This window comes from Cryptosporidium ryanae, assembly GCF_009792415.1.
Source record: "Cryptosporidium ryanae isolate 45019 chromosome Unknown contig_26, whole genome shotgun sequence".
Classification (NCBI taxonomy): Eukaryota; Apicomplexa; class Conoidasida; order Eucoccidiorida; family Cryptosporidiidae; genus Cryptosporidium; species Cryptosporidium ryanae.
Genome location: NW_027125525.1, coordinates 98,835 through 126,303, shown reverse-complemented (window position 1 = coordinate 126,303; position 27,469 = coordinate 98,835). Strand labels below are relative to the sequence as shown.

Here is a 27,469-nt window from a genome sequence, read left to right as displayed (position 1 = left end):
ATATTTTCGCAACAATACATGTATAGACGCAAGTATACGTATTTCCCATGTACACAGCTCCGCACGTATAGATCTGCGTATGCTACAACATATTTTAGAAAATATGATACTTTCAGTATTCTTTATCAATCAAGTTTCTAAGTGAATTACACTGTATCATGTGTATTATATATGACTTCTACCCTTTTATTACCGTATTCAATTGTGTCTATTATTGTTTTATTTCTTCAAATCTGTTTGTTGATCTTGACCCAAAAATATTACCTAAGTAATATAAATACGCGCATAATAATAGCGGTCAATATTCACTAATTAATTTCTTTTGTGAGGTTTACACCGATTCTCAGTCAAATGGATTTTACCATGTATTACCTTTAAAATGAATCAATCACTTCTTTGCCATATGATCATTTACATATGGAGGAGTTTTTGCTAATTTTATTATAGAACTCAAATTAAAGAGATTGCAAAGATGAATATCATTAATAAGGTTTTGAGAGTTGTTTTTAAAGGCTTTGAAGTAATTGCCAAGGCACTCGGGTACTTCTTAATACTCTTCGTTTTTTTTTCGATTTCTTTTCTATTTATGAGTGGGTCGTTTTTTATTTTCCCATTTATGATAGAAAATCGAGTTATTCTACTTTTTTTGAGGATCTTATTATTTTTTTTCACAATAAATTTAGTTTACAACTACTTGTTGTGCCTAAACACCAGTCCTGGTTATGCTAGTTCTATTGCAACTCACAACTATATTGATTATGAACACATGAAAATAGGTGGTGAATCCTTTGAGTGTACGGACGTTGAAATTGGAACTAAAGATGTTGGTGAACACATTGTTGTTTGTGAAGCGAATAGGGCTTTCTTCCAGAACAATAATAAAACAGGAAATGAAAGTGTGGTAAAGTTTCCACATAACAAAGAAGAAGAATCATTCATTTTTGATGAAGATAATTACGTTGGACTTAAGGAATGTACAAAATGTGGTGCATTAAAATATCCGAGAACACATCATTGTTCAATTTGTAATAGATGTATATTGAACATGGATCATCATTGTCCATGGATAGGACAATGTGTCGGCCTTCACAATCGTAAGTACTTTATTTTGTTTTTGGTCTGGTCATTTTTAAGTTGTTTGCAGATTTCATTATTTGCACTTCCAATGATGATCATCCTTATTTCTGCATTGCTAGGTGACGTGAAATCGATTAATATGACAAACTCAATACTTTCAGACAACTTTACATTTCAAGGATTATTATTATCTGCAATGCTTTCTATTTCATACGCACTCGGAACAGGGGTTTTACTTTTTTTTCATATACATTTGTTACTTACAAACCAATCCACCATTGAATATCATCAAAATACCTCAATGAAAAAATTTCTTGAGAGTAAAGGTAAGAATTGGATAAATAAATATGATAAGGGAACACTGAATAATGTCAAGGAAGTGATGGGTACAACAAAATTCCCATTTTTATTATTTCCTTGCCTTTGAATTATTGTATTTATATTTTTTTAATACATTTGTGTGTACGAATAAATAATATTAAATTATATATAGATTTTTAATTTAAACATGTGGTCTGTGTTTATTTAAGAATAGCATTTATTCATAATTTTCCATTTAAGCTCGTATTTTTTTCTCTTCTAGACTCTTTGATACCTGTCCGTGTTAGAAGTCTAGTCAGGTACAAATTTAAGTAAATATTCAATGTATTTTTTTAATCAAGCACAACAAAGATTGTTATATATGATTTGTTTTCTTCATTTAAAGGAAGGAACTTGGCTTAGAGTTCGTTCCCAATGTCAAAATTTGTTGGGCGTTTATTAATGGAAAATATGACTTGCATTATTTTATATATTTTTTTGAAGAATAAGCTGTGTAAAACCATTTAAACGCAAATTTACTTCTGGATGGTGATATTTAAAAAAAAACATTCGATTTATTGGAAAGGTTTAATTTATTCTCTTAAGAAGCATCACCCGAAAAAAATGGTAATTTGAACAAAATGGTTCTATAAATTAAGTAGTTTTAAGAGAATAATTTTGTTTGTAACATTATTTTTCATTAAGTATACTTTCTCATCTAATTAAAAGTAATTATAATTCAATTTTAAGTGTTGAGAAGTTAAGGGTATCGTTTAAACACTATTTTAGGTAATAAAAGAAGTTTTATGATGAAAGTATCTTTAGTCACAGTCTTAAAAGCTATCTGTAGTAAAATTTTAGTAATAGCCTTTAAATCTGTAAAATATTCTTACATAGAGATATAAATTAATTTTTAAAACAATATAAAGCGGAACGAAAAATCGTAATAACACGGTAATAATTATAGAAAATGTAACTTTTGATCTACGCGAGTGATTATTTTTGTGATATATCATCCATATTCCCCTGAAATTTTGAATGAAATAATTAGTGGAAACGATAAATAAGAAAAGTTGTTAAAATTTAATCTCACTATTATAAGGATCATTATCAATATTTATTAATTTTTTGGGTTTAATAACATCTTTTAGAAAAAGAAAAATCGGACTTTAAAATGGAATTAAATTGATTGCTACCATTTTAAAAAAAAAAGAAAATATATAACTTTTTTGATAATTTTTTGTAAAATGGCCATCAATATCTCGTATTTATTCTAATAAGTACCAGTAATCAACATTAAATTAATTAAAAATATTAATTAATAATATGAAGTGTTCCTTTTTCAATAGAAGATATGTCTCTCTGATATTTGTTATTACTTTCATTTCCAAAGATGTTCAATATGTCGTATTGAAACGACGGCAGTTTATCCCGATTGTCCGTTAACCCCCACTCGTGTACACCCTTTGTAAGATGACACTTTGAAGAGAAATAGTTTGGGGGATCTTGGAATTCACCTTGACCTATGAATTTACATGGAGCTTCTTGAGAAATTCCTGACAACTCAGAAGAAAAACTTACATTAAAATCTTCATAGGCCCAATTATTGTCTAGATGTGAAGATTCAGGTGTATCTAAATAGTAAAAAATTCCAGAATGATTATTTTTTACATTTTTATGGTTAAAGGATTCAAATTTTCTCCACTGACAAATACCCTCGCAACCAGAGTCCCTCAAGTTCAATGAAAGATTATGTGGAGTGGTATCTGTACTAGATATAAAAATGTCATCCTCTTCAGATTTGTTTAAAAATGAATCTTTCGAGGAAGAGTTTCTGAATTTGCATTTTAATTCATTTGATGAATTTATCCTTTTAATAGTTGGATGATCAGTTGCTTTCAGGATATTAATTTCATTTAATGGTGTTGGTGGTATTTCTGTCGTTCTTAAGTCATTAAGACTATGAGCAAAAGTACAGTTGATGTCACGGCATACATCACCACGTTTAGTCAATTCACAAAGTCTTGTAAACCTTAGGTCTGGTAAAGGTCTCAATTCTTGTACAGAATGAGCGAAAGCACATAGATTTCCTCTGGTACATTTGCCTACATTATAAAATGCACACATCTTCGTTTTGTATAATTGCCTTCGCACCAATTCAGAAGAACTTCTTTTTTGAAAGAGAGATACATTCGAATTACATCCAGAACTGAGTTCTGTAGAGAATTGATCCCTTAAACTCTCCATAAATAATGCGTCACTCCCAAATATTGTAAAATATTTTACTTTTCGCACAAAAATGAGCTGTTGAACTGCTGAATATTATGTATTATTTAGAAAAAAATAGCACCTCAATACATAATATCTGGACAAAAATGATTTATCACTAAATATAAGATCACAAATGTCTCTCTTTTACATACACTCTTTACTAGACTAAACGGTATCTAGAAATGACTGACATGCCACCTATTGTGGCGGGAATTGTGTACATGCTCGAGGCGGGGTGTACATGATAGTCTGAAATATTTAAGCAAACAGATAGGTACACACCAGTTTCAGTTCTAGATAAAAATGGGAATAAACTAATAATGTTCTCAATGGGTGCATTGAACTTACAATGAGTTACCTATAAATATGAAAACTCTCATAAGAGCAACATAAGTTAAATTATATTAAGATCTATTAAGCGTATGGTGCACCACACCCAAGCAACGTTTCTTTCCTGGATTTTTTGCTAGAGCAGTTCAGATGGTTTAATTAAATCGTCTATCTTTAAAATCATTTTGACAGCTTGTGTTGCTAATGCAAGTTGATGTTGCTTGGATGAAAGTGATTCAATTATATTTTGCTCTCCCATATCATTTACGCAAAGATTATTGCAATCTACCCCGAAACAATGCCTTCCAGTTGATATTTGTCGCTGCATAGCTTCTCCAACTAATGATATAGAATCCAACCCACAATTATCAGCCAGTGCATATGGCAATGAGAGCAGGGCATCTGCAAATGCCTCGACAGCAAACTGTTCTACTGACGAGACAGTATCAACTTTTTCTTGAATAGCAATACTCAAAGCAATTTCTGATGCACCTCCACCAGGAACAACACGTGGGTCTCTTATTAGATTTCTAACAACACATAGCGCGTCGTAAATACATCTCTTCGCCTCTTCTACGATCATCTGACTACCACCTCTAATAAGTACAGTAACTGCTTTTGATTTGCTACATCCTTCGATGAATATAAACTTGTCTTTCTCGGTTCCGGAAGTGACTTCTTTTACGATCGAAGCCCCACCCAATTTGGAGCTAGATAACTCTTCAAATCTAGATACAATGCTCGCTCCAGTAGCAATTGCTATTAGTTCGATTTCTACACCACCAACCCATCTTATTGATGGTAAATCTGACTGGGAAAGCATGTGATTCGCTTCGTCATCGAATCCCCATTGACAAACAACAACATTTGCACCAGAGGAGATAACCTTTTCAACCATGTCCTTAAAATATTTTTGTTCCGTTTCAAATAAAATGTTATAGTCTTCGGAATTTTTTATATCAATCTTATGTTTAGTCTTTGGTTTAGGTGGCTCAAAGGGACATGCTAATAATGCTATTCTAGCTCCTTGAATCTCCTTTCTCATTAGCGGGTGACTCATTTCTTTATCCAAAACTATCCCATTCACAACACAGCTTTCTTCTAGTCTCCCACCTGGCTTTCCCTGAATATTTATCAAATCGAAATTTACATCCCTTCTTTCGGTGTCTGCAACAGCTAGTATTGCATCCACAGCAATTCTTGCAAAGTGCTCTTGTTGACTACTAACCACCTTTGAACCCAATGCAGTCATTGCGGACCTAAGCAACAAATCATTGTTATTTTCGAGAATATTCTCACTTTTCAATGAAATCTCCTCCAATCTCTTTAATGCAATGGAACAAGCGTATTCAAATCCATTTGCAATTCTAAGTGGATGTATTCCCTTTTCAAGTAATTTTACCGAGTGTTCTAATAATGCACCTGCCAGGATTACAACACCTGTTGTTCCATCACCTATTTCAGCATCCTGGGACTTTGACAACTCTACTAAAAGCTTTCCACATTCGTTGTTGATATTCATCCTGTCCATTATTGTGGCACCATCATTAGTAACAATAACTTCTCCATCGGGACTAACAACAATTTTATCCATACCTTTTGGACCTAAGCTAGTCCTTAATATATCTGCAACTGACTTGGCAGCTAGTATGTTTGATTTATGAGCATCAATTCCCTTTAGCCTTTGTTTTTGTTCTTGTTCCTTCAATATTATAAATGGGTTACCATATTCATCCACAGACACATTCATCTTGAAATTTAAAAAAAACAATATGACTTAGTATTTATATAAAAAAATCAATCAATAAACCTCTGTATATAAGCAATAACAAGTGCAAAGAGAAAAATAATCAATAAGTCAAATTCCGAGTCACGTCTATGGGGGATTGTTATTGCGCCTACAATTTTGACAAGTAAAATAAAATGTATGTTATACCCGCAATTTCAAAAGTTTATTAGAAAACAGCTTTACTTGTGAAAAGTCTAGATATTTCAAATTTAACGTATACTATGCATGATAACACATTAATTCCTGTTTAACTTGTCACATACTTTATAATTATCCACTTATTTCTATTGATCCCTTCTTTTCCAATAATTCTTCTAGCTGTAAAGTGGTGAAATCGTCGTTTGAACCGAGCTCCTCGAAACCTATTATTCTGTGGGTAAGCATAGAGTTTTTTACAAGAGCTATTGTAGGTAACACCCTTATGTTCAAGTTTGAGCAGATGAACGGCGCCTTTTCTGCATTTATTTTGATAAATCTCGCTTCTAAATGATTTTCCGCCAACTTAGTGAGGTGTTTGTCAAATATCTCACACCTTGTAGTTGTTGGCCTGAAAAAGTGGCATATTACATTCTCACTTTTTTTAATAATTTCAAAAAATTCCTTTTCTTCAGTTATAATATCATACTTTCCATGACCTAAAGATTCGTATTTTTGTTTCAATTTATGAGACTTTTTCATCTCCTCTATTCTCCTATTTCTTATTTGATTTAGTTCATTTTCATCATTCTTTATGTTTTCCAAATTCCTTAATTCTTCATCCACGATATTCTCAGTCTCCTCCAAAGCCCTCACAATATTATAATGTATGTTTGTTGTTTCAAGTGAACTCATGAACAAAATTACTCAGTTTGCAGCAAATAAAGGGAAATTGTGAAGGTTTTCGCGCAATGAATACCCGAAGGGCGCAAAAAATTGTGGTAATAATAGTATCAACCACAACTTTTAGAAACAACGAAAATAAGGGGATTTTATAACAAATATTAATAAGTTGGAGAACTACAATTTTAGCACATTTGTTATAAATAGGTTACGTTTTATCGAAAGCAATAAGAAGTAATCAAAGTTCTGCCTATAATTGGAGAAATACCAAATATTAAACAAAAATAATATTTCTGAACTAAAGGCCTATTTTCGATAGTTCAATATGTTTAAAGAAGACAAAACTCCAAAAGACTGCGAATAATCCAACGCATCCAACTATAAATCCAACGAATGTTTCAAGTGGAAAATGAAAATATAGAGCTGTGAAAAAACTGCTATATGAGATTATCCCCAATATTGATAGAAAGTAACCACGAATAAATGCAAGTAAAAATCTGTTTTTAATATTGTTGCATGCTGCGCACCATTCAACTGAGATAATCAAAATATACATAGAATATAGGACGATATGATCAGAAAAATCAAAGAAAGAAACCCTTTTTTCCGCACTGCTAATAATAACATGGAGGAATATTCTTCTGTATATTGAAATTGCGGCATAAACTAACAGTCTAGGAACGTGAACTAACATCATTGGTTGAGGTGAGAATAGAGAAAAAAACCATGGTAATATTATTGTAAAATAACCCCATATACCAGAATTCTTTCCTAAAACATAAGAATATATTCTTCTTCCAAACATGTAACATGGTGATACATAACCACCAGAAGCCAAAAACAAGTTTAGTAGAAGTTTGTTGCTTTTGTTTATGTCCGTGTTGCTTTTTTGATGTATGATTTCTTCATTTTTTTCATCTTTTTCATTAAAATAATTAATTGCAAAAACCAGCCCTTTCTTAAATTTAATTAATGCATTATCTCCAAGTATAGAATAAATCACTTTCTTTGTTGCACCTATTGTATCTTTTGACCAATTTATACCACGTTTATGCGTCTCGCCACAGACAACAATTTCATTTAACATAGTAGAATTATCATGGACATTTGAATCATCGTAGTTCCATAATTTCTTGAAAAATGATATTTGTCTCATTGAACCTTCCACTTTCCTCAATTCTTGAAATAGTGCTTCGTCCCCTTTATTCAAGTAAAAGTATCTTTTATATTCGTCAGGGCGTATCCTGCGCAGTTTTACAACGTGAAGTGATACACCGATAAGAATGAACATGGACATAAAACACATCATTGCAACCTGTACAAATATTAATTTAAACGTCTTCGAATAGAACAGAGGGTGACATCTTCTCTCTATTTTTTTATTCATCTTCGTTATTTATCAATAAGATGCATTAAAATAGATGTTTGAACGCTTCCATATACTTGATAAAAGATAATGTTAAAGAAAGATCATTAACACTTATCAATGAATCAAGTTGTATATGGAAATACATTATATTTTATATTCCATGCGCATTGAAAAGTATTTTTATGCAAAGTTTATAGAAAAAAAATCGATATAAATTATACTAATAGGTTAAAAACGAAAGTTTAATATTTAGAAAGTTATATTGCTCCTTATCAAAATTTATATTGATATTGTATTACCAATTACTGTTATGCAAGTAAAAACAGAACTAATAGCGCTACATTAAATTATAAGCTTGTCATAAGCATGCCGGTTGGATTATTTAACGATCGCTTCCCTCATTTTATATTTACCGGCGCCTTTTAATTTTTTTAGTCAACTTTATTTTGGCTCCACACAAATGGGATTTTGTTTTAAGTAAATAGTATCTAAGTTTATACTTGTATTTTGAGTTTATCGCTTGAAACTCTGATATTCAGATTTATTGTTTGAATTCTTGATGAAAGTTTATTTTATTCTGAGGTAAAACATACGCACTCGTATTTTGCCTTGTTAGAGCTTTGGTATTTTTTCTAAATTTATTTTCATCTTTTGATGTTTCAAATTCAATAGTTAACAAATTGTGATATTAAATCAAATACATTAATTCTGATTCTATAAAAATCATATGTCTAATATCTTTTTCATTATGTTGGTTCATTAAATATATTTAATTCTATCGTTCTGGTAACTCGGTCAACATAGGTTAGACTAAAAGCTAGTACAGGAAATAATAAAGATATATCATAATTAAATTAGTTTGTTATAGTTTTGTTAAATAACTTTCATGATCAATCTCAACAAAGAGAACATTGAGTTGACAATTTCATCGTTATACATAACTCTAGGTCATTGTAAGGCATGTTACGAGTCATTTTGTAGGGGGTGGTGGTGAAAAGGAATTTCGTCTTGTCATTAAATACCAAACTAAACAAAATCTCAATCTTAACTTGAATAAACCAACAGATTAATTAAACAAAATTTAATTTTTATGCGGAAAATTGATGATCTAAGGCCAAGGATTTTATGAAATAATCAAGATCAATTATCTACTGTAAAACTTACTTTATAGACACTTGATGCAAGTTTTTCAATAAAACAGGAAAAATAGAAAATATAAATTTAAAAGGGGGACATTATTTTGATCAAATAATATATTCACTTAAGGTAATGAATTATTGTATGAAGATTAAAGTTTTTTTCAAATTCAAAAATTAATTACGTGCCTATATCGTTTGATGTATCCATGAGTTGAGATTAATACTTACAGTTAAACCTTTACTTTACAAACTTTACAGAACTAATAAACAAATTCTGGAGATTTGATGAAGAGAGTATATTAAAGTTCAGATTTTCAGAAAATAGATGGAAGTTGTTCTTTCTCATTCACAAAATATGGTAAATTAGAGTAAAAATCAGAGAAGTATGCTTAAATACGCTAGAATTAAATTCTAATCACTTAAAAATATGAAAAAATAGTTTTATAGGAAGACACATCATTTAGTTGATCTTATACAACAGAAGAAAAATAATTCGTTACTAGATGTAATTTCAATATTTTTGAGTTCATAATAATAATAATAACAGAAATAACGATTTATATACTAGATATTAAAGTTTCATAATTTTCATAGATAGAAGCAATTTACAACACTTATCTTATTAACAAATATATAAAGATAGTATTAATTAATATTTCATATAGAGTTTTAACCACTTATTTTTTTGTATCTTCTGCGGATTATTTATTATTAAACTTCCAAAGAAATATTGAATTTATTACAACAGGATAACTTTAACTGTTATTTTTCTCCGCATTAGTGTATAAATTCATAATAACATCATGCTTTCATTACATTTCAATAATAAAAGTAGTTATCACAATTCAAACATTATATATAAACACTATTTTTAAAGTTGTGAATTCATTAGTGAAATCTTTAATTAGCCTTGTTTTTCAATATTATTCTTACATATATATTTAACTTTTTTAATCCTAATATTACATACAAGAAAACATCTATTTTTTTAATTTTACTATCAATATAGGTAATAGAGTTCGTGCGGTTGGAATTTGAATGGAACTTCAAGCGGAATACATATTTCTGGTTCTCACGATATAAAATTATAAATTTCTTGAAATCTTAAAAATTAACAAGAATCTTTAAAAGTAATTCTATTACGTTTATTCGTTTAAATGAAGTAAACAACTTTCTCTAAGAGTTATAAAACAGGGAAAATTTAAAAATAAAAAAGGGAAAAATAAATGAGTGTTTAAACAAATAAAATATATGTAATTTAATAGGCTGCTCATTTGTAATATAATTCAATAATCTTCAATTGATTTTATATAAAACTTCTCAATTTCTTTAACTTTTTCCTCCATGATTTCCCTAGTTGCATTTACTTGTTCTAAATAACTGTGATGCAAATTTTTAATTTCTTCTTGCATGGATTCAATACAGGAACTTGCTTCAATCAATGCATAATTAGTTACTTTGTCTATTTCGTTGTTTTTCTTATAGTACACTGCACAGTGAAGTAGCTTTTCCAAATTTGTTTTTTGATCCATAATAAAATTCAAATTTTCAGATTCCTTCATTATCTCATTGAAGTTGATATTATTATCATACAAAATATCACCACATTCTGCTTCTAACACTTCCAGAGTGTCCAGTAACCCATGGCATTTTAGAAATTCGTGAATCATCTTTATAATAAGTGTTTTCCCCATATCATTCTTCAAAAATAATTGCATATTTTTTAAAGATCTATCTTTCAAATTATTTTTAATGTGTATTCTTAGTGATTTCCTAATAATTTGAATTAACCTTGCATCTCTAATAAACTTTCCATATATTATTTCTTCTACATAATCGTCATCACGTTTTGTTAACATGTTTATGTTTTTATATAAATAAGTAAAGGAATAAAAATATGGCTTATTTACTTAGTTTTCATCAATGCAAAATGATGTAACGTTTAGCAGATCGGCGAATTTAAATTTATTTTTCTATTATTCAAAACCCCTTTTTATATAATGCTAATACATGTATTTACGCGCCTAAGTGCAAGTGTGTTGAGTGGCAAAACAAACTATTATCATAATCCGGGAAAAAAATTACCATTAATAGATTTGATGGTTTAACATAAATAATCTCATCTGTCAGATAAGAAATCAAGAATGAATACTGAATTTGATCACTTATCTAACCTGAGGAGAAGGAGGAGTAGTATCTTTGTTGGAAATCTTGTAAAAGCAAATGAAAAATTGCAAACACATGTCAGAAATATTGATATCTATGGAAAAATTCACGATGATTATTGTGTAAAATCAACAAGTAAAAGTATAATATCATTTTTATTGTATTGTATTGTTCTTATATTAACTTTAAATGAGATATGGAAGTATTATCTTGGAGAGGAAATTGATAACATTAATGTAGATAATAACCTAAATAATAAACTTGATGTTAAAATGGATATTTCATTCCCAAGTTTAAGATGTGAAGAAATATTTCTTGATACTGTTGATAATGTTGGTGAAAATCAATTAGATGCGAAGGATGAACTAAAAAAGATACATATTAATATGAATGGTGAAGAAGTCCCTGGCTCCTACTTAAATCAAGAAAATAATGAAGAAATATGTTTGAGTTGTTACGGTGCAGAATCAGACAAATATAGATGTTGTAATACTTGTGATAAATTAAAATCTGCATATAGGGAAAGGGGGTGGTCATATCTTGAAATTGTTAACAAATCACCTCAGTGTTTAGACAAGATAGGCTGTAGGATAATTGGAAAGATTCAAGTAAATAAGGTATCCGGAAATTTTCATGTGGCTCTTGGAACAGCAACAATTAAGAGTGGAAAACATGTTCATGAATTTAATATGAATGATATCTCTCGGGGATTTAATACTAGCCACGTGATTCACGAACTGACTTTTGGAACAGATAGAATTCCATTCGTCAGCTCACCGCTAGATAAAGTCGAAAAAGTAGTTAGGAAAGGTACTAAAATGTTTCACTACTACATTAAATTGGTTCCGACAGAATATATAATGGAAAACGGAAAGAATTTTTTTGGAAATCAATATACATACTCTGAAAAAGAAAAGGAAGTTTATGTGAACAAAGGTGAGTTATCAGGATTACCGGGAGTATTCTTTGTATATGATTTTCAACCATTTGTTCTCAAGAGAATACATCAATCAATTCCCCTCACACATTTGTTCACATCCTTCTGCGCAATTGTTGGAGGAATATATTCGGTTATGTCAATTCTGGATTCAATATTAGCATTTGTAATTAAAAAAATGAAAGAAAATTTTATTTTATTTGAAAAGATAAAGAATGAATATAAAAAACTGGCTTTTAAGTAAATATTTTTTTTAAAGGAATATCCTAAGCGCATGTCAAAAGTAAACCTTTTTACATGCATGTAAATTATCATGATTTTCCCTCATGTTGTCATGCAATTAAATACGAGTTAAAAATAATAATAAAGAAAGAAATTAATCCATTAAACCAAAGTATTATAAAATTTGTCGAAAAAAATAATCATTAGATTAACAAACTATTCTCTTTTCTAAATATATTGTATAAATTAATTTAAAAATGAATTCAAATTATTCAGAGGACTCAAATTCCCATGAGATGGTAAATATAGCTAAGTATCTCTGTATCAGGCTAAAAGAATTGGGTTGCGAACATATTTTCGGTGTTCCTGGAGACTATTCTCTCTCATTTTTAAATGTTGTCGTAGAAAATGGCATTGAATATGTTGGAACTTGTAACGAATTAAATGCAGGTTATGCCGCAGACTCATATGCAAGAATAAAAGGAATTGGTGCTCTTTCAACCACTTTTGTTGTAGGTGAACTAAGTGCAATAAATGCAACTGCAGGTTCTTATGCAGAGGATGTGCCTGTAGTTAATATTTGTTCTGCTCCAATCAGTAAGCATCACAAGAATGGAACGTTGTTGCATCACACAATGTTTGATTACTCGAAAACCTTGAAAATGTTTGAACAGGTAACCGTAGAGGCAGTAAAGATTTCAGATAAAGAAACGGCAGGAGAGTTAATAGACAATGCATTGATTAAGTGCAAAAAACTATCGAGACCTGTGTATATTTGTTTATGTGCAGATATGGTTAATGAATTAATTAACATGCCAAAAGAACCATTAAATATCCAGGAACTATGTAGCAATTCCTCAGATATTGAATCGTTCACTAAAAAGACGGTTCAATTAATAAAAAACTCCAGGCAACCAGTTTTTATAGTTGGGTATGAGTTATTAAGGAGTAAGAAAACCGACTTAATGCTAGAGTTACTTGAAATTTCAAAAATTCCATTTACAACAATGTTAATGGGTAAAACGGCAATAGATGAGCACCATCCACAATACATTGGTCTTTATCTAGGAAAAAAAGGTGATCAGCACGTAAGACAATATGTTGAGGAAAGTGATTGTTTAATTGTTTTGGGTGAAAAATTTATGGACTTTAATACCGGCTTTTTCACACAAGAATTTCCCAAGAATTCGATGGTCTATTGTCACCTTGGAAAAGGAAAAATTGGTGATAAGGAATACAATGAAATCTACGTAGGAGATGTTGTGAAAAAATTGATACAAAGCTACAAATTAGGGGACTTAAATCGATTTTTTTTTCCGGGATATACACCACCATATCCACAGGCAATTCACATTTATTCGCATAGAAAGAACAAAGGATTAGGATTAGAGTCAAGAAGGAACTTGTCGATTGGAAGGATATTTGATATTATTGCATTTTCACTCCCAGACTCAGTGAATATATTGGCAGAGACAGGAATTTCACTATTTAGTGCATTAGAACTGATGTTACCTAAAAATTCACAATTTTTTTCACAGTGCTTTTTTGGATCAATAGGTTATTCAGTAGGTGCAACACTTGGATTGTCTATTGCAAGTAAAAAAAGGACATTTTCGTTCATTGGAGATGGTAGTTTGCAAGTAACTGTCCAAGATATTTCGACAATATTTAGACACAATCTAAATCCAGTCATAATTATAATAAATAATGATGGATATACAATTGAGAGGGAGATTTGTGATGATATTTATAATGATATATCCAGTTGGAGATACTCAAAATTGCCGAAAGTGTTTGGCTTCCCAGAAATCCCTGCTTTCGTTTGTAAAACAGAAGGTGAATTTTATAAATCTGTTAAGTACGCACTAGACAACACCGATAAGGCCTGTATAATTGAGGTAATATTGGAAAGATGGGATTGCAACCATATTCTAAAGGAAATTAGCAGAGAGATGGCAATAAATAGTCAAATAAAAAGGGTCTTGTCAAATAACGGTGAAATATAAATGCGACATCTGTCACAGAAGAAAGTTGTAATCAATCTTCTGTTAATTGTATAATAGATGACACCAATAAAAAAAAAAGTATGACAAATAAAACACTTTTAAAAAAATTAAAATAAAAAACAATGTAATTGATAACAAAATTTTAATTACTCCATCATTGATGTCTCTTTCATTTGAATATTTTTAGATTCATCCGTACTCGGTAACTGAAAGTGTTTAATACTGTTGCTATCTTTGAAAAAAAAAATAGAAATATATAGGAAAACTAACAAACAAACTAGTATCAAGGAAATGTTAATGGATAGATTTCTTATCCATGTTGACATTTTAAACTTTTTCCCAAAAATGCTCATTTCGATAGTAGTGGCCTTCCTTGAATCAGTGCTCTCCATTTTATTGTCATATACGCGATGGTTGATGTCTTCATCGTTTGACAATAGCAAAGAGTTTGTTGTTCTGAATGGTTTCCCTTTTCCATCTCGGTGCTTAAGTATTTCATTCAGAACTATTGACAACCTTGCGCCCGCAATTAGTATCCTATTCCTAAAAATCTCAAACCATGCAAATTCTAATGTCAAATCAATATTAAAGTTGTCATTTATTGGTTCTCTAGACAAGGGATTTAAGTATATTTTATTGCACATCAGATCAAAACTTTCAATTGCCCACTCATCTACAGCATCAATTCCTATTTCCCTCCAACGTTGAAGCTCCTTATCATATGAGTCCCTTATCGCGAATATATGAGTCCATCCTCCAAACCAAAAATGTGGCTTCTCTATTTTAAGTTTTTTCGTTATTCCAAATTCCCAAATGTCATATAGTGAAATTTTTTCGCTAGTTCCGTTAATAGTAATCACACCTTTTATATCTCTTCCTAAGTTATCTTCATTAAAACCCAAGTGTAGAGGTTGGTGAAGATCACCTATCAAATTAATAAGGAACTTCACACAGTCCGAATCAGTTAGTTGTATTCCAGTAGGATATTCGATTTCCAGTTTGTTTTGTGCACCAATTAGACGATGGTATAGGTGCTTTATCATTTTAACAAGGCAATATCTATTATTACCACAATTATTTCCAATATTATTTGCATTATTCTTATCTAATAATCCATTAATGTCATTTAAAGTCCCATCTCCATTAAAAACAAAGTCACTCCTATTTTGGCTTTGAAAATGAAATGGAAATGTTGAGGGGTGCTTCTGGGATACTCTTTCACCCCATCCTGAAATGTCTACAATATCCTTCCCATTCATCAATCTTTTTAACTTCTGTGAATATTTATGTTGCAAGCCAGAAATGGTTGTCATACCAATTGCACTATGTCCATCTGCATCAAATGAAATAGCTCGAGTAGTTAATATTGAGCAAATATATAAAAATAAAATAAGCATCCTTCGCTACATTAATTTCATATATAGTACAATATAATAAAGATCTCATCAATGCATATGAATTTTTGGTACACACCTTCCTTTGTGAATAGAGGGAAATCAACCATCAAAGCTTGAGGACAATATCAAGGATATGGCGCCATAGTTACTTTGTACTTTACATTTTGAATTCAAAGTACCAAAATAACAAAAAGGTATTTCGGTGGAGTCATTAATTAAGTTGAGTTAAACTGACTTCCTGTTTAAGTAAATTAGGTATATTATGAATAAAAATACGCAGTTTTTGGAATAATTAGTTCAAAAAGTAACTCACACGAAAATAGTTTTTGATCATTTGTTGACCAAATTTACCTATCCTTCATGTTGAATATAAATAGTATTCTAATTTAATTGCTTAAAATAAATGTTTTTAGATAACATATGAAAAGTAATACATTCAATCCCTAAATAGACGATTCTTTCATTTATAACTTCCAGCTTCCTATTCATCCTGTGAAGCGCCAACTTTTCTGGTGAGTGTAGAAAATTTTGTTCCAAGTTGTTAAGATGAAACAAAGAAGATCAATTGAGCCTAAAAATTTCAGCGTTCACAAATTTAATAGTGTATCTGAGCACTCTTTAGAAGGAGCAGATTCTTCTATTTCAAAATTAAATAAGAAAGTTAACTTTAAGGTGTCTCAAAAAACTGGATTAAAAACACTAGACTCATTGCCAAAATCATTCACGAAGGACCAAAATAGAAATGAAAATAATGTAAACTCAGAATTTGCTGTATTTCTACTCATTTTAATTGGAAATGAGATAGAGTTGAAATTGAGGGACGGTAAACTTTATCGTGGAATTTTCCAATCGTTAGATACGAAGGATAATGAGATATTCATTTGCATTCAATATTGTGCAAGAATATTCAACATTTTTTCTGACGAACGTTCAATTCCAATAGAGAGGTATAAAATTTTCCCTCTTAAATCTATAAGTAGATTTTTCACAACAAACATGAATGGAATACCAACTTCGTTTGACACTTCAAGTGAAAAGGTAAACAGATCCAAGTCACATGAATTGTTTAAAACTGATATCGAAATAGGTCAGACACAAGGAAAAATTAGTGAAAGAATTTTACAACCTTGGACTTCGGAAGAACACGGTGCTAATGTAATTGAGGACGTACTTGGTGAAACACCAATAACTAATTGGGACCAATTTGAAGAAAATCGCATTAAATTTGGTGTAGAGGGTACTTATGATGAGACACTATATACTACACCGTTAAATTATGAAAATATATCTGAGGAAGAAAAGAGAAAGGCTGAATTACTCGCAAAGGAGATTGAGAGTAATCAAAGAAAGGATCATATTTATTTTGTTGAAAATAATGTCGATGGACTAAATACAATTGATGATGAGGAGATGAATTTCAGTTCTGTATATAGAGAAACTGACGATAGGAATAAGGTGTCAAATGTGGATAAAGTGGCTAATGATGGATTTAATAACGTTTCTTCCATCAAAATGACTAACCAAAACGAAATAAGTGATAAAGATTCAGTTAAAAAGGCAACTTCAAAGACCAACTTCTCATTTAATCCAAATGCAAAAGAGTTTCAACCCAGATGTCTTACTAAGCCTAATATTTCTAATGATTATAGTATTTATGGATACGGAGGCAACCCTAATCTTGTACAAGTTGTTGAAAGCCCATTGTTCATGGATTACCACCAAGTAAATCATTTTTATCGTTACCCTTCTGGTGAACAAGAAATCAATTTTCAACATAAACTAGAGTTAGGTGTCCCAAAAGGGCAATATGATATTAAAGCTTTAAATGTGAATCCTATACTACATAATGAAAGTATTAAATATGAGTCTAACACTGGAGAATTTGTTGCAAGAGATATTGATACAAATCAACACATTCGAAATACAGGGTATTTTATTTATGATGGATCAAAATTTAATGAATACCATAATTTGGCAGCTCCTAAAAATTACCCTATTCCTAATCGCCTATATAATTATAATAATAGTAATCACAGCAATGTTTATTACTTTCGAAATAGAAGCCAAAATTCACAATCTTATCTGTACTATCAAGTTTCAGATCCAAGAAACTGGAACAGCGAATACTAAATCCAAAACCCATGTATAAATAATAAAAATCAGACTTGCAATAAATTTAATTACATGGATTAATCGAATATTGTGAATTTTATGTGATAATACTATTTCTCTAAAACTGCTTTGAGTTCATCTACAATATTCAAATAATTTGACAGAATTATATTGTCCTCTGAATTTAATCTGTTTGATTTGTCAAATTCATTTGAATTTTTAATATTTGTAAGAAACTCCACCTCCTCGTTGCTCATTAAATTACAATTATTTTTCAATAAAGAAAGCAAGGTATATCCTTGTATTACACTGTAATTAATCAATTTTCTTCTATAACTTACTTCTTTTTCTTTCACAGGCATAATATACAATGATTTCTTACCGAAATGTACTATATCTGTCAAAATTGATTCTAATTTGGGCTCATCTAATGAGATTCTCGCTGAAATTATGAACTCTAGATACAATAGGATGCAATAAATTGAACAAACTTCGAAGGAGCAATTAAACGGGCTTAATATATCCTTTCCATATCTTATAAATTCACCAGATTTAACGAAATCATCTCTTCCAAAATACAAGTAAAGAGCTACAAATAGGTAGGTTTCTGCAAGATCACACCTACTTAAGGTACACTTGTTTTCTTCTACTGGGAGTTCGCACATGAGTCTTGTATAACTGATTAATTGCTCTGCCAATTGTACAAAGTATATGCTTGAAAAGTCTTTACTGTATTTATAAGTAATTTCGTCAGACATCATAAGTAGCATGTTTGGAATAACACTTCCCCAACAAATTGACGAGTGAATTCTCAATATGACATTCTTATTTTTAAAAGACATTTTTTCCTCAATTAGAAATGAAAATAGATCATGTGCTTCCATTAGGATTTGAGGTCCGCTTTCAATTGTATAAATTGAGTCTAACTTCGAAAGACAAAAATTATATGTTGCAGTAATTTCAGTATTAAAAAGCTCCTTATTTATTTGATTTAGAGAAGACATTATCGGGAAACCTTCAATTATATAATTCACGCAATCAGTTATATGCTTCAATAAATTTATACACTGTATATTATTCATTTTTACAGAATTCTCTATCACCTCATTTCGTATATCCAAAAATGTATTAGTAACCAATAAATTCAAATTAGCGATATTATTTCTAGGAACCGAGTTAAAAATTAAATTTTCCCTTTCTTCTACAGCATTTAGTAGGATGTGTAACTTTGTAAGGAGGACGTAAATATTTAACATTGTTATTAAACTTGAGCTTAAAGTTTTTTGGTTTGATCTCAACAGTCTTTGTGCAGTCGAAATGTAAACGATAGCATTATCGATTTTACCTGAATATATAGAAAGTGAAATTAAACAATAAATTGTAGTTATGAATCTTAATTCAATGTTATTTTTAACTTTTTCAGTGGTTTCATCTAATTTATTAGAATCCTCAGACAAAACTGACATTGCATATTTAATATAAATTTCACCAACTTTTTTAGTTTCAATTTTTCTTATTAATTTCAATCCGTTTGCCATTAGTGAAATGTAAGGGAAGTTTTGAATAATGTTATAATTTCCTAATATATTCAAATAACCACTAGATATTGTATCTTGATTATTTGTTGAAAAGTCCCTGAGTTTCAAAATAGAAGAATTAGTTGAAGAATTAAATTTCATAAAATCAAGATTAGTATTGTTGTTTCTTAAAAAAATATCTAATTTAAAGAAGATTTCTATCCAGTCTCTATAGTTCATGCTATAATTACATATCAACTTCAAATTAAATAAGTAAAGATAATCCTTGCAACCATCAATATATGGAATAGGTGGTAAATCAAGTTTTAATGATCGGTTTTTTTCAACAAAAAATTTCGGACAGTATTTTTTATGTTTCAAGGATTCAAAATAACTTATAAAAAAGTCTATTAAATAGATGACCAATAGCCTTAGGTTGTGTGGGGATCCATTAAAAAATAGTATCAATTTATTATTAAAGCTATCTAAACCTTTTATATTGGTTGAATTAAAGGAAATAAATCCATCAGTTTTTTTATCAGGTATGATAAATTCATCATCTTTAAATATTTTTTTGAGCAAACTAAACCCTTTAAATTCCTTACTTTCATTTATTATAGGCTCCTTATTTAAAAGTCCATTATATAAAACCCAAATTACATCATCAATTTCCATTTTACTAATGATTTAGTTTGTTTTGCTTTAAATTATACCTGTTTTAATATATATGAAAAAAATTAGTAAAAATTGGTATCTTTATCAATGAAATTCTTAATTTCAATTCTTTTGAGAATAATCTAGTTAATTTATTTTCATTATCCCCACACTTGCAATGACTATAAAAAATAGTAAAGCGCATGCCTTTTAAAGATATTTAATTTTTATCTTGTATTAATTTTGACTTATTTTTAGTTTAATAAGTATATAAATGAAAATAAAAATAAATAATTGTTTATTAAATAATTGTCTTATTTATTCTTTCAACAATGAATAATTCTAGTAATTTTGTTCACTTTGAAAGTAATTCCCGTAGTTTTTCTGATATGACAAGACAAAAACTTATTTTTTCACCACAAACAATGGTTATTGATTTATTTGAAGCAAAAAATATGGATAGATCCCGGTTATATCCTGATAAAAACCTTTCTGTTACATCCCTTGTTCCATACAACAAAAATTCAACATCATTATTTGACAAAGGATTACCAAATAGAAAAAAAAATTACAAGAATGATTCGGGAAAGTGCGAATTAGTTCCACAGTATTTCAATCTACATTGCCCAATGTGTGGAAGGTTGATGCCGCAGAAGTTCTTACCAAGCCATTGCAAAATAGGTATACCACTTAAAAAGAAATTCAGAGAATTTGAATGTAGCGAAGCCAATGAAAAAGTTAGCAATGAATATAATGATTATGTTTCAAACGAAGATTTAATTAAACAAAGATCAATTTCAGCTTCTAATGTAAATTCTGATGAAGAAACGTCTTTTGATATAAAAGACGAAAACCCATTTTGCAATATTGAAAACCAAAATCACTTCTTCTTTCTAGAAGAACTATATCGACAATTAAGTATTAGAAATAATGTAAAAAGAGTGACTTTTCCAGTACTTGACGAGTTAGATGACTTGTTTGAACGCAAGGATAATGAAGGCATAAAAAACAAGTCTTTTGAGTTTATTACACAAGACTTACCTACAGAATATAAAGAAAAAAACAATCTAATTAATTTAAGCTCTGATTTGTTGATGACAGGATATTATAAAAAGTTTTTTATAGAAATAAAAAAACTCGGGAGTGGTAGCTTTGGACAGGTTTATTTATGTGCACATGTTCTAGATGGAATAACATTAGCACAATATGCAGTTAAAAAAGTACCTGTTGGTGACAATAAAAAGTGGCTTTCTACTGTCCTAAGAGAGGTAAAAATACGTGAATTGTTGCATCATCCAAATATTGTTCAGTACAGGCACTCTTGGCTCGAGTTATACAGCTCAAATGATCATTGCCCAAAAGTTCCTTGGCTCTTCCAACTCATGGAATATTGTAATTCAGGTTCACTCGAGGTGTTGATTCAGAGTTCTGATAATGAATTACTTCCTTCCCCAAATAAAAATAGCAAACCTGAAAAAGATCTGCAAATTAATGAGATTGAAGACAAAAAGTATAAAGCAATAAATGATTTTAACAATGCGTATACAAAACAAGATACCCAACTTCCTGAACACGAAAAATACTCACTTTCTGTAGTTGATAGGACAAAAAAGATAAAATTGGACTCTCTTAAAGGAAAGTATATTCTAGATGATCATATTTGGAAGATATTTTTTGATATTATTTTAGGACTTCAACATCTTCATCACAGGGGAATATTACATAGGGATTTAAAACCCTCAAATATTCTTTTGCACGTAACGTTCGATGAATTTTTAGCTCAACCAATTTGTCAGGCACTGCTTTCAGATTTTGGAACAGCTCAAATTTTGAAGCAAAGAAATTCTGGAATAAATAGATCACTTTCATTTGGAAGAGCGTCACAATGTTTTGAGGGCCAAAATCTATACGGTGATGCACAAGATGAATTCTTGTCTTCAAATAAAAGACATGGGTTTACTGGAACGATAGAATATACCGCACCTGAACTGCTTATGAAAGATATTGATGGAAATTTTGTCGGTGAATACGATATATATAGTGATATTTGGTCTCTTGGAATCACTTTGTTTGTTCTATGTTATAACAAAGTTCCCTTCTTTGTACGTAGTTCTGATGGTTTTGATCCAGAAGATCCGGATGAATCAATTCGCGCTATTTTATCAGGAATGAATGACTTACAATTTCCGAATTCTCCACCAAGAAGCCAGGAACTTAAGCTTCTCATTAAATCTCTACTGGAACCAGATCCAAATAGAAGACCAAATACAGATGACATACTCAGACATCCGGTAATACAACAAAAACTCAGATCTCCTGATTTAGTGGTTAATGCAAGTATAGAGCTTGCTGTTATCACAAGGAGACTGTGCTCCGGATCTAGTAGTTTAGATCCCTGTAATTGAACATATAAAACTCAGGAAAAAACAGAGCTCTAGATTTAAAATTAAATGTTACTCTCTAAATATAAGGACTCTTACTCTAGATATCGAAACAATTATCTTCTCCTGTTTCCAGGTGTTGATTTTGAGGATGGAGATTTTGCTGCCTTCTTACTATTAGATGTACAAGTTTTCATCCCGAAACATTTAAACATTAGCTTTAGTACAACACGGATAAAATCGATAGCTGCATAGAATACTAACATAACACAAACAATGTAAAGTATTCGGTCGGACAAATTCTCTGGAATAGACCCCACCAATTGTTGATCTATCGATTCAATTTTTGCAATAAATTTGTCCAATCTGTCGTTAATTATCCCACCATAGAAATGAATATATGTAGCATATTGATCAATGACACCGCTATACCCAGCAATTAATTTCATAATTGATTCATATGCCTTATTATGGAAATCCATATACTTTGCCATTACCGGATCGGCGTAAACTCTGGACTTCAGAAAGAACTGCTTCAATTTCAAATCTACCTCGCTCGGGACATTGCTATAAGCAACAATTAATAAGCTTCTGAAAAGCAAGGTAAAATGTTTCAATTGCTCTACTACTTTACCCCATGTTATTAAAATACGAGAAGCACCATGTTTTTCGCTCTTTTCATACTGAGATACTATTTCAGATAGGTGAGAGATTTCCAATTTCAAAGAATCCAAATCAGTAGAACATTCGCTATTTTTCTTTAAAAGTGTCTTCACTTCCCTTTCACATTCCCTTAACCTATTTTCACAAGTGAGGTTCGTACTTTCAACTCCAAATATCAAAAGTAACAATAAAAGTGAGTTAAACAATAACAATTTCATGTTTGATATAATAAAGTTGTATATTTCTCCAAATACTAAGTAATCTGAATACTACCTTGGTTTCCTCAAAAAAAAAAAAAAATCGGCTTGGGATCAGCCCCTATTAGTCATCCACTTCCAACGGTTCCAAATCCTCAAAGAAAACCGGATATTAAAAAATGAGACATGGAAATATCTTAATATATGGGCGCCAGCAAAGTGGCGCTTTTAATGGCATTGAACATTGTTAAACCTAGGGTATATCCCCACAAATCAACTATCTATTCTAAGGGATGAGTACGACTTACTTTAACCTAAATTCATCCTCGAATTCACTATCACTCATTATGCTATCACGATTGTCATTGTTTTCGTCAGAATAGATACATACAATCCCTGCTTGTTTGTAATAATTATTAAAATTAGACTTCTCAAATATCTTGTTCAGTATATGTTGCTTTGGGTGTCTTTCCTTCCTACATAGAATAACGAAGTCATTAAGAAATAATGAAAATTTTGAGTTTAGTTTCTCTATTATGTCTTCAAATGAGGAATCAGTAAGTAGGGGTTTTATGTGCGAAATATCTATTCCGAATCTACCACCTCGAGTAGGCATATTCACTTCGCCTTCAATTGTCTCCGCGATAAGCGGTATATTCTGGGTTTCTCTATTAATATTGTACGTGTCGTTGAATTTCCCTAATTTATTTCCACCATATACATTGAAGAGTGCCGAGTACCGTGTGAAAAGGTGGCAAATTGAGATCATCTTGTAAAGTGAACAAAATGATTCATAATTTGAACAAAAACAAAGTGTCATAATTTCATCAAGAGTTTTATTTTGTGAGTCAACAATTTCTTCAATTGTATTTACATTTTCCAATTCTTTTATAAATTTATTCCAAGAGGGTTCAACGACGTCATATGTTATGTACTCTAGAATGCTGTTAATTATTGAGAGCATTTTATGTCTGAGTATATATGATTTGCCTATTTTTGTATATATTAACGACCTCTTATTCTCAAATTTATTTATTTCTGGATTTTCGATAATGTATCCCCACAAAGGAGTTATCTTTTGAATAAACCAAGTGTCTGTCAGTAGCCTTTGTATATATTTCAAATGGAAAATAAATCTAAATAATATTTGGTACTTTTCCAAAATTTCTTCCGTCCAAATTTCTCTTATTATGCAACTCTTTGTATTCAAATTTACACTCAAATGTTTGAATGCTTCAAAATTCAGAATTCTTTTCGCATTATTATTGTTAACACCTTTAAGTGAATCATCAATATTCCACTCATCCCTCGAATAAAGACTCACAATTTTTTCAGTAATCAACTTTTCGTCAAATATGCAATGTAATTCAAAGTTTTCATATTCGTTTATATATTTCCTACAATAGTTACTCGCCAAGACATTCCATTTGTGTGAAATATAGTTATTATAACAATTTCCAGAAAGATTTCCTCCAAGTGAATGTACTCCAATACAATCAATAAATTCTTGAATAAATAAATCATTTGAACACATAAAAATGTCTTTGAATATCATTAAGTAATTATTCAGATTAATTCTTTCACAACAAAACCTGTATAATTTAGTTTTACATTCATTATAAAGAATTTGAAAATACTCACACAATGAATCAAATTTAATAACATCTGAATTTAAATCCAGAAGCTGCATTATTTTTTCTAAATCAATTTTTAAGCACAATGAATCGATGTATTTTCCACACTTTTTTGCTTTATTATCGTTCTGGAACCTTGATATTAGCTTATTGACGCTTCCAATATAATTGACTTCTTTGAAAATAGATCTAAGACATTTTGGGAAGGTAAATAAATTCAATAAATATTTTTCCTTATCCTTTCTAAATAAAGATCTTGAAAATAGCATTTCTGTGTTTGCCAATTCGTCTGATTTTTCACTACCAAAGTGACCAAATTCGAAAAAACTATCATTAACATGACCATGCATCGTCCAAGGAATAAGAAAATGTTTTATCCAGGTCATCAAAAGCTGGCTTAAAATAAAATTAGCAACTTTGATATTCGAATTTTCACCTTGAAATCTTTCTTGAATAAGATCAAATATTATGTTTATTATTTCGCAACCCCTTTTATATAAAATATGAGTTGCGATTAAATCCATGGTTTTCAATGTAGCCAGTGCTTGCTGAGATTGCGACCATAGATTTTGTAATGTAAGGGTCCCTTTTCTAATTAATGTTTCAAACCTTGAAATTTTGATTTCAAAGTGTTTTAAAAGCTCGCGGAATGTTTCACAAAGAGTATTGGAAATTAAACCAAGATTAGTGTTCCCATTTTCATGTTTGTCTAAGAATTGCCTTATTCTCATATTTAAAGAAGACAACTCCAGAATACGATAAGTTAACGGCAGTATAACAGGATCACTATTATCAACTTTAGAAAATTCACAGTAATCACGTTCTATAGATGTGTTAAATTTACTTAAGTATTCTAATTCCCCAAATATTTTCGTATCCTTGAAAATATCAATTGAAGTCATTTTTTTCGGATCATTGGTAACATAATGAGAAAATGTTGATAAACCTTCAAAAACAGAAAAGCTTATATTTTTTATCTCCCTGTTATTTAGTGAATTATTCTCTGCATCTTGAATTAAAAATAAGGTTTCAGAAAAATCATAATTCTTTACCTTTTCAACTGTATTTATATGTTCAATTACTTTTATATAGTTTCCCTCTATACACATCAAGCAGCAAAGAATATCTTCTAATAGTAACTGCTCCTGAATATTTGAAGGATACCTATCTAATGGAATTAAAGAAAAATTGTTTTCTGTAACTATATCTGAACAGAAACTTCCGGAGTGGTCAAATAAATATCCAAAAAATGATGTTGATACTTCCAAACCTATTTCTGTTGATTTATTGTTGCCACTCACTTTTAAATCAACAGAATTAGAATTTACATCATCCCATCCAAAAGGGGGACCGGAAACTAGATTTATCATTCCGACCTTCAATCTTGGAATTTTTAAGTTTGAAAAATAATCAGCAGTCAATTCATTTAGTTTTAAATTTCTCATAGAGTCTATATCTATGAAACTCCTATTGTTTGAAAAAAATGAGTAACTTTCTGCCATTTTTTTTCCCTTTAAAATTTTGCGCATTTTATACCAGTTTGGAAGAGGAAATTCTGAATTATCAGATGGTAAAATTGCCCAATATCCACTTTTACCAGCAATCGCAATTTTGCCTAATGATAAATTATTCATGTAATTGTTACTAGTTTTTATTGAATCTTCTGAAAACATTACATCATCAGACTCGCTAACTCTTATCAGGAATATATCAGAAAACCTCATTGAATTAATATTTGGGGCAGGAAGAGAGCAAACCCTTTCAGAAATAGATTCTTCTTTTGAAATAGGTATCTTCTCGATTACCCACTCATAATTCTTCAGGGACCTTTTCAATGAATTAAATTCCATTCCATTAATATTGTTATGCGATAACTCGTTGAAACTAGATACCTTTATTTCTAAATTATTTGGATCATAACCAAGAATCAAGAATTCTTTGTCAACACGAGTACATAAAAAAACAACATCGCCAAACTGTACGTATTCATTTTCAAGTTTCTTTGTGGGGTTAATAATATTACAAATATTCATCAGATACCATCCAGATTCAACAAAAGTATTGCTGCTTTCCTCCACGAAATTCATGTAATCTTCAGAATCCAGTTTAATGAAGGGGTGTATGTTTGTAAGTTTTATTTTATAACATGGCTTATTATAATAATTTTGTTTTATTAATGTTATGTATTCATAGTTACTATTGCAAACTCTTAGTCCAATCTTTGGAAATAAAAAAGTAAATTAACAATTTTGAGGAGATAAAACTTACCCTTTTGCCATATCGTATATACTTATCTTCTGGAAATTTAATGCTCTTAATACTCGCCTCCATACTAATTAATAGAAAAATTTAAAACAAGTATGAGTAAATGATTAGTAAAGAGCGTTTTTTGTTATTATATATAGTGTGAATAAATTTTTTATTTTTAAAAAAGAATCACTTTAAGTGTACCCCCCAATATTGCGCTAAGTAAAAAAAAAAGCTGATAT

The 27,469-nt window shown here is 30.2% G+C and overlaps 14 protein-coding genes across 14 annotated transcripts; 5 read left to right on the top strand and 9 right to left on the bottom strand.

Moving 5' to 3' along the window:
- Positions 1 to 586: 586 nt before the first annotated feature.
- Positions 587 to 1,504, top strand: FG386_001640 (uncharacterized protein; the record flags this gene model as incomplete). Its single annotated transcript, XM_067341033.1, has 1 exon — positions 587 to 1,504. One exon carries the CDS (start codon positions 587 to 589, stop codon positions 1,502 to 1,504), a length of 918 nt encoding a protein of 305 aa, XP_067198104.1.
- A 1,187-nt stretch (positions 1,505 to 2,691) lies between these two features.
- Positions 2,692 to 3,624, bottom strand: FG386_001639 (asparagine-rich protein; the record flags this gene model as incomplete). The annotated part of the gene is made up of 1 exon (XM_067341032.1): positions 2,692 to 3,624. The coding sequence occupies one exon, from the start codon at positions 3,622 to 3,624 to the stop codon at positions 2,692 to 2,694; it is 933 nt and encodes a 310-aa protein (XP_067198103.1).
- A 490-nt stretch (positions 3,625 to 4,114) lies between these two features.
- On the bottom strand, positions 4,115 to 5,728 carry FG386_001638 (T complex chaperonin; the record flags this gene model as incomplete). Its single annotated transcript, XM_067341031.1, has 1 exon — positions 4,115 to 5,728. One exon carries the CDS (start codon positions 5,726 to 5,728, stop codon positions 4,115 to 4,117), a length of 1,614 nt encoding a protein of 537 aa, XP_067198102.1.
- Positions 5,729 to 6,037: 309 nt separating this feature from the next.
- Positions 6,038 to 6,598, bottom strand: FG386_001637 (thioredoxin fold protein related to phosducin; the record flags this gene model as incomplete). The annotated part of the gene is made up of 1 exon (XM_067341030.1): positions 6,038 to 6,598. One exon carries the CDS (start codon positions 6,596 to 6,598, stop codon positions 6,038 to 6,040), a length of 561 nt encoding a protein of 186 aa, XP_067198101.1.
- Positions 6,599 to 6,884: 286 nt separating this feature from the next.
- On the bottom strand, positions 6,885 to 7,973 carry FG386_001636 (uncharacterized protein; the record flags this gene model as incomplete). The annotated part of the gene is made up of 1 exon (XM_067341029.1): positions 6,885 to 7,973. One exon carries the CDS (start codon positions 7,971 to 7,973, stop codon positions 6,885 to 6,887), a length of 1,089 nt encoding a protein of 362 aa, XP_067198100.1.
- A 2,407-nt stretch (positions 7,974 to 10,380) lies between these two features.
- On the bottom strand, positions 10,381 to 10,953 carry FG386_001634 (uncharacterized protein; the record flags this gene model as incomplete). Its single annotated transcript, XM_067341027.1, has 1 exon — positions 10,381 to 10,953. One exon carries the CDS (start codon positions 10,951 to 10,953, stop codon positions 10,381 to 10,383), a length of 573 nt encoding a protein of 190 aa, XP_067198098.1.
- A 285-nt stretch (positions 10,954 to 11,238) lies between these two features.
- FG386_001633 (serologically defined breast cancer antigen 84) lies at positions 11,239 to 12,441 on the top strand (the record flags this gene model as incomplete). The annotated part of the gene is made up of 1 exon (XM_067341026.1): positions 11,239 to 12,441. The coding sequence occupies one exon, from the start codon at positions 11,239 to 11,241 to the stop codon at positions 12,439 to 12,441; it is 1,203 nt and encodes a 400-aa protein (XP_067198097.1).
- Positions 12,442 to 12,676: 235 nt separating this feature from the next.
- On the top strand, positions 12,677 to 14,425 carry FG386_001632 (Thiamine pyrophosphate enzyme; the record flags this gene model as incomplete). Its single annotated transcript, XM_067341025.1, has 1 exon — positions 12,677 to 14,425. One exon carries the CDS (start codon positions 12,677 to 12,679, stop codon positions 14,423 to 14,425), a length of 1,749 nt encoding a protein of 582 aa, XP_067198096.1.
- A 146-nt stretch (positions 14,426 to 14,571) lies between these two features.
- Positions 14,572 to 15,822, bottom strand: FG386_001631 (S1/P1nuclease; the record flags this gene model as incomplete). Its single annotated transcript, XM_067341024.1, has 1 exon — positions 14,572 to 15,822. One exon carries the CDS (start codon positions 15,820 to 15,822, stop codon positions 14,572 to 14,574), a length of 1,251 nt encoding a protein of 416 aa, XP_067198095.1.
- Positions 15,823 to 16,368: 546 nt separating this feature from the next.
- On the top strand, positions 16,369 to 17,952 carry FG386_001630 (uncharacterized protein; the record flags this gene model as incomplete). The annotated part of the gene is made up of 1 exon (XM_067341023.1): positions 16,369 to 17,952. One exon carries the CDS (start codon positions 16,369 to 16,371, stop codon positions 17,950 to 17,952), a length of 1,584 nt encoding a protein of 527 aa, XP_067198094.1.
- A 92-nt stretch (positions 17,953 to 18,044) lies between these two features.
- FG386_001629 (uncharacterized protein) lies at positions 18,045 to 20,126 on the bottom strand (the record flags this gene model as incomplete). Its single annotated transcript, XM_067341022.1, has 1 exon — positions 18,045 to 20,126. One exon carries the CDS (start codon positions 20,124 to 20,126, stop codon positions 18,045 to 18,047), a length of 2,082 nt encoding a protein of 693 aa, XP_067198093.1.
- A 311-nt stretch (positions 20,127 to 20,437) lies between these two features.
- FG386_001628 (uncharacterized protein) lies at positions 20,438 to 22,510 on the top strand (the record flags this gene model as incomplete). The annotated part of the gene is made up of 1 exon (XM_067341021.1): positions 20,438 to 22,510. One exon carries the CDS (start codon positions 20,438 to 20,440, stop codon positions 22,508 to 22,510), a length of 2,073 nt encoding a protein of 690 aa, XP_067198092.1.
- Positions 22,511 to 22,602: 92 nt separating this feature from the next.
- Positions 22,603 to 23,367, bottom strand: FG386_001627 (uncharacterized protein; the record flags this gene model as incomplete). Its single annotated transcript, XM_067341020.1, has 1 exon — positions 22,603 to 23,367. The coding sequence occupies one exon, from the start codon at positions 23,365 to 23,367 to the stop codon at positions 22,603 to 22,605; it is 765 nt and encodes a 254-aa protein (XP_067198091.1).
- A 283-nt stretch (positions 23,368 to 23,650) lies between these two features.
- Positions 23,651 to 27,067, bottom strand: FG386_001626 (Spc97/Spc98 family protein; the record flags this gene model as incomplete). The annotated part of the gene is made up of 1 exon (XM_067341019.1): positions 23,651 to 27,067. The coding sequence occupies one exon, from the start codon at positions 27,065 to 27,067 to the stop codon at positions 23,651 to 23,653; it is 3,417 nt and encodes a 1,138-aa protein (XP_067198090.1).
- Positions 27,068 to 27,469: the final 402 nt, after the last annotated feature.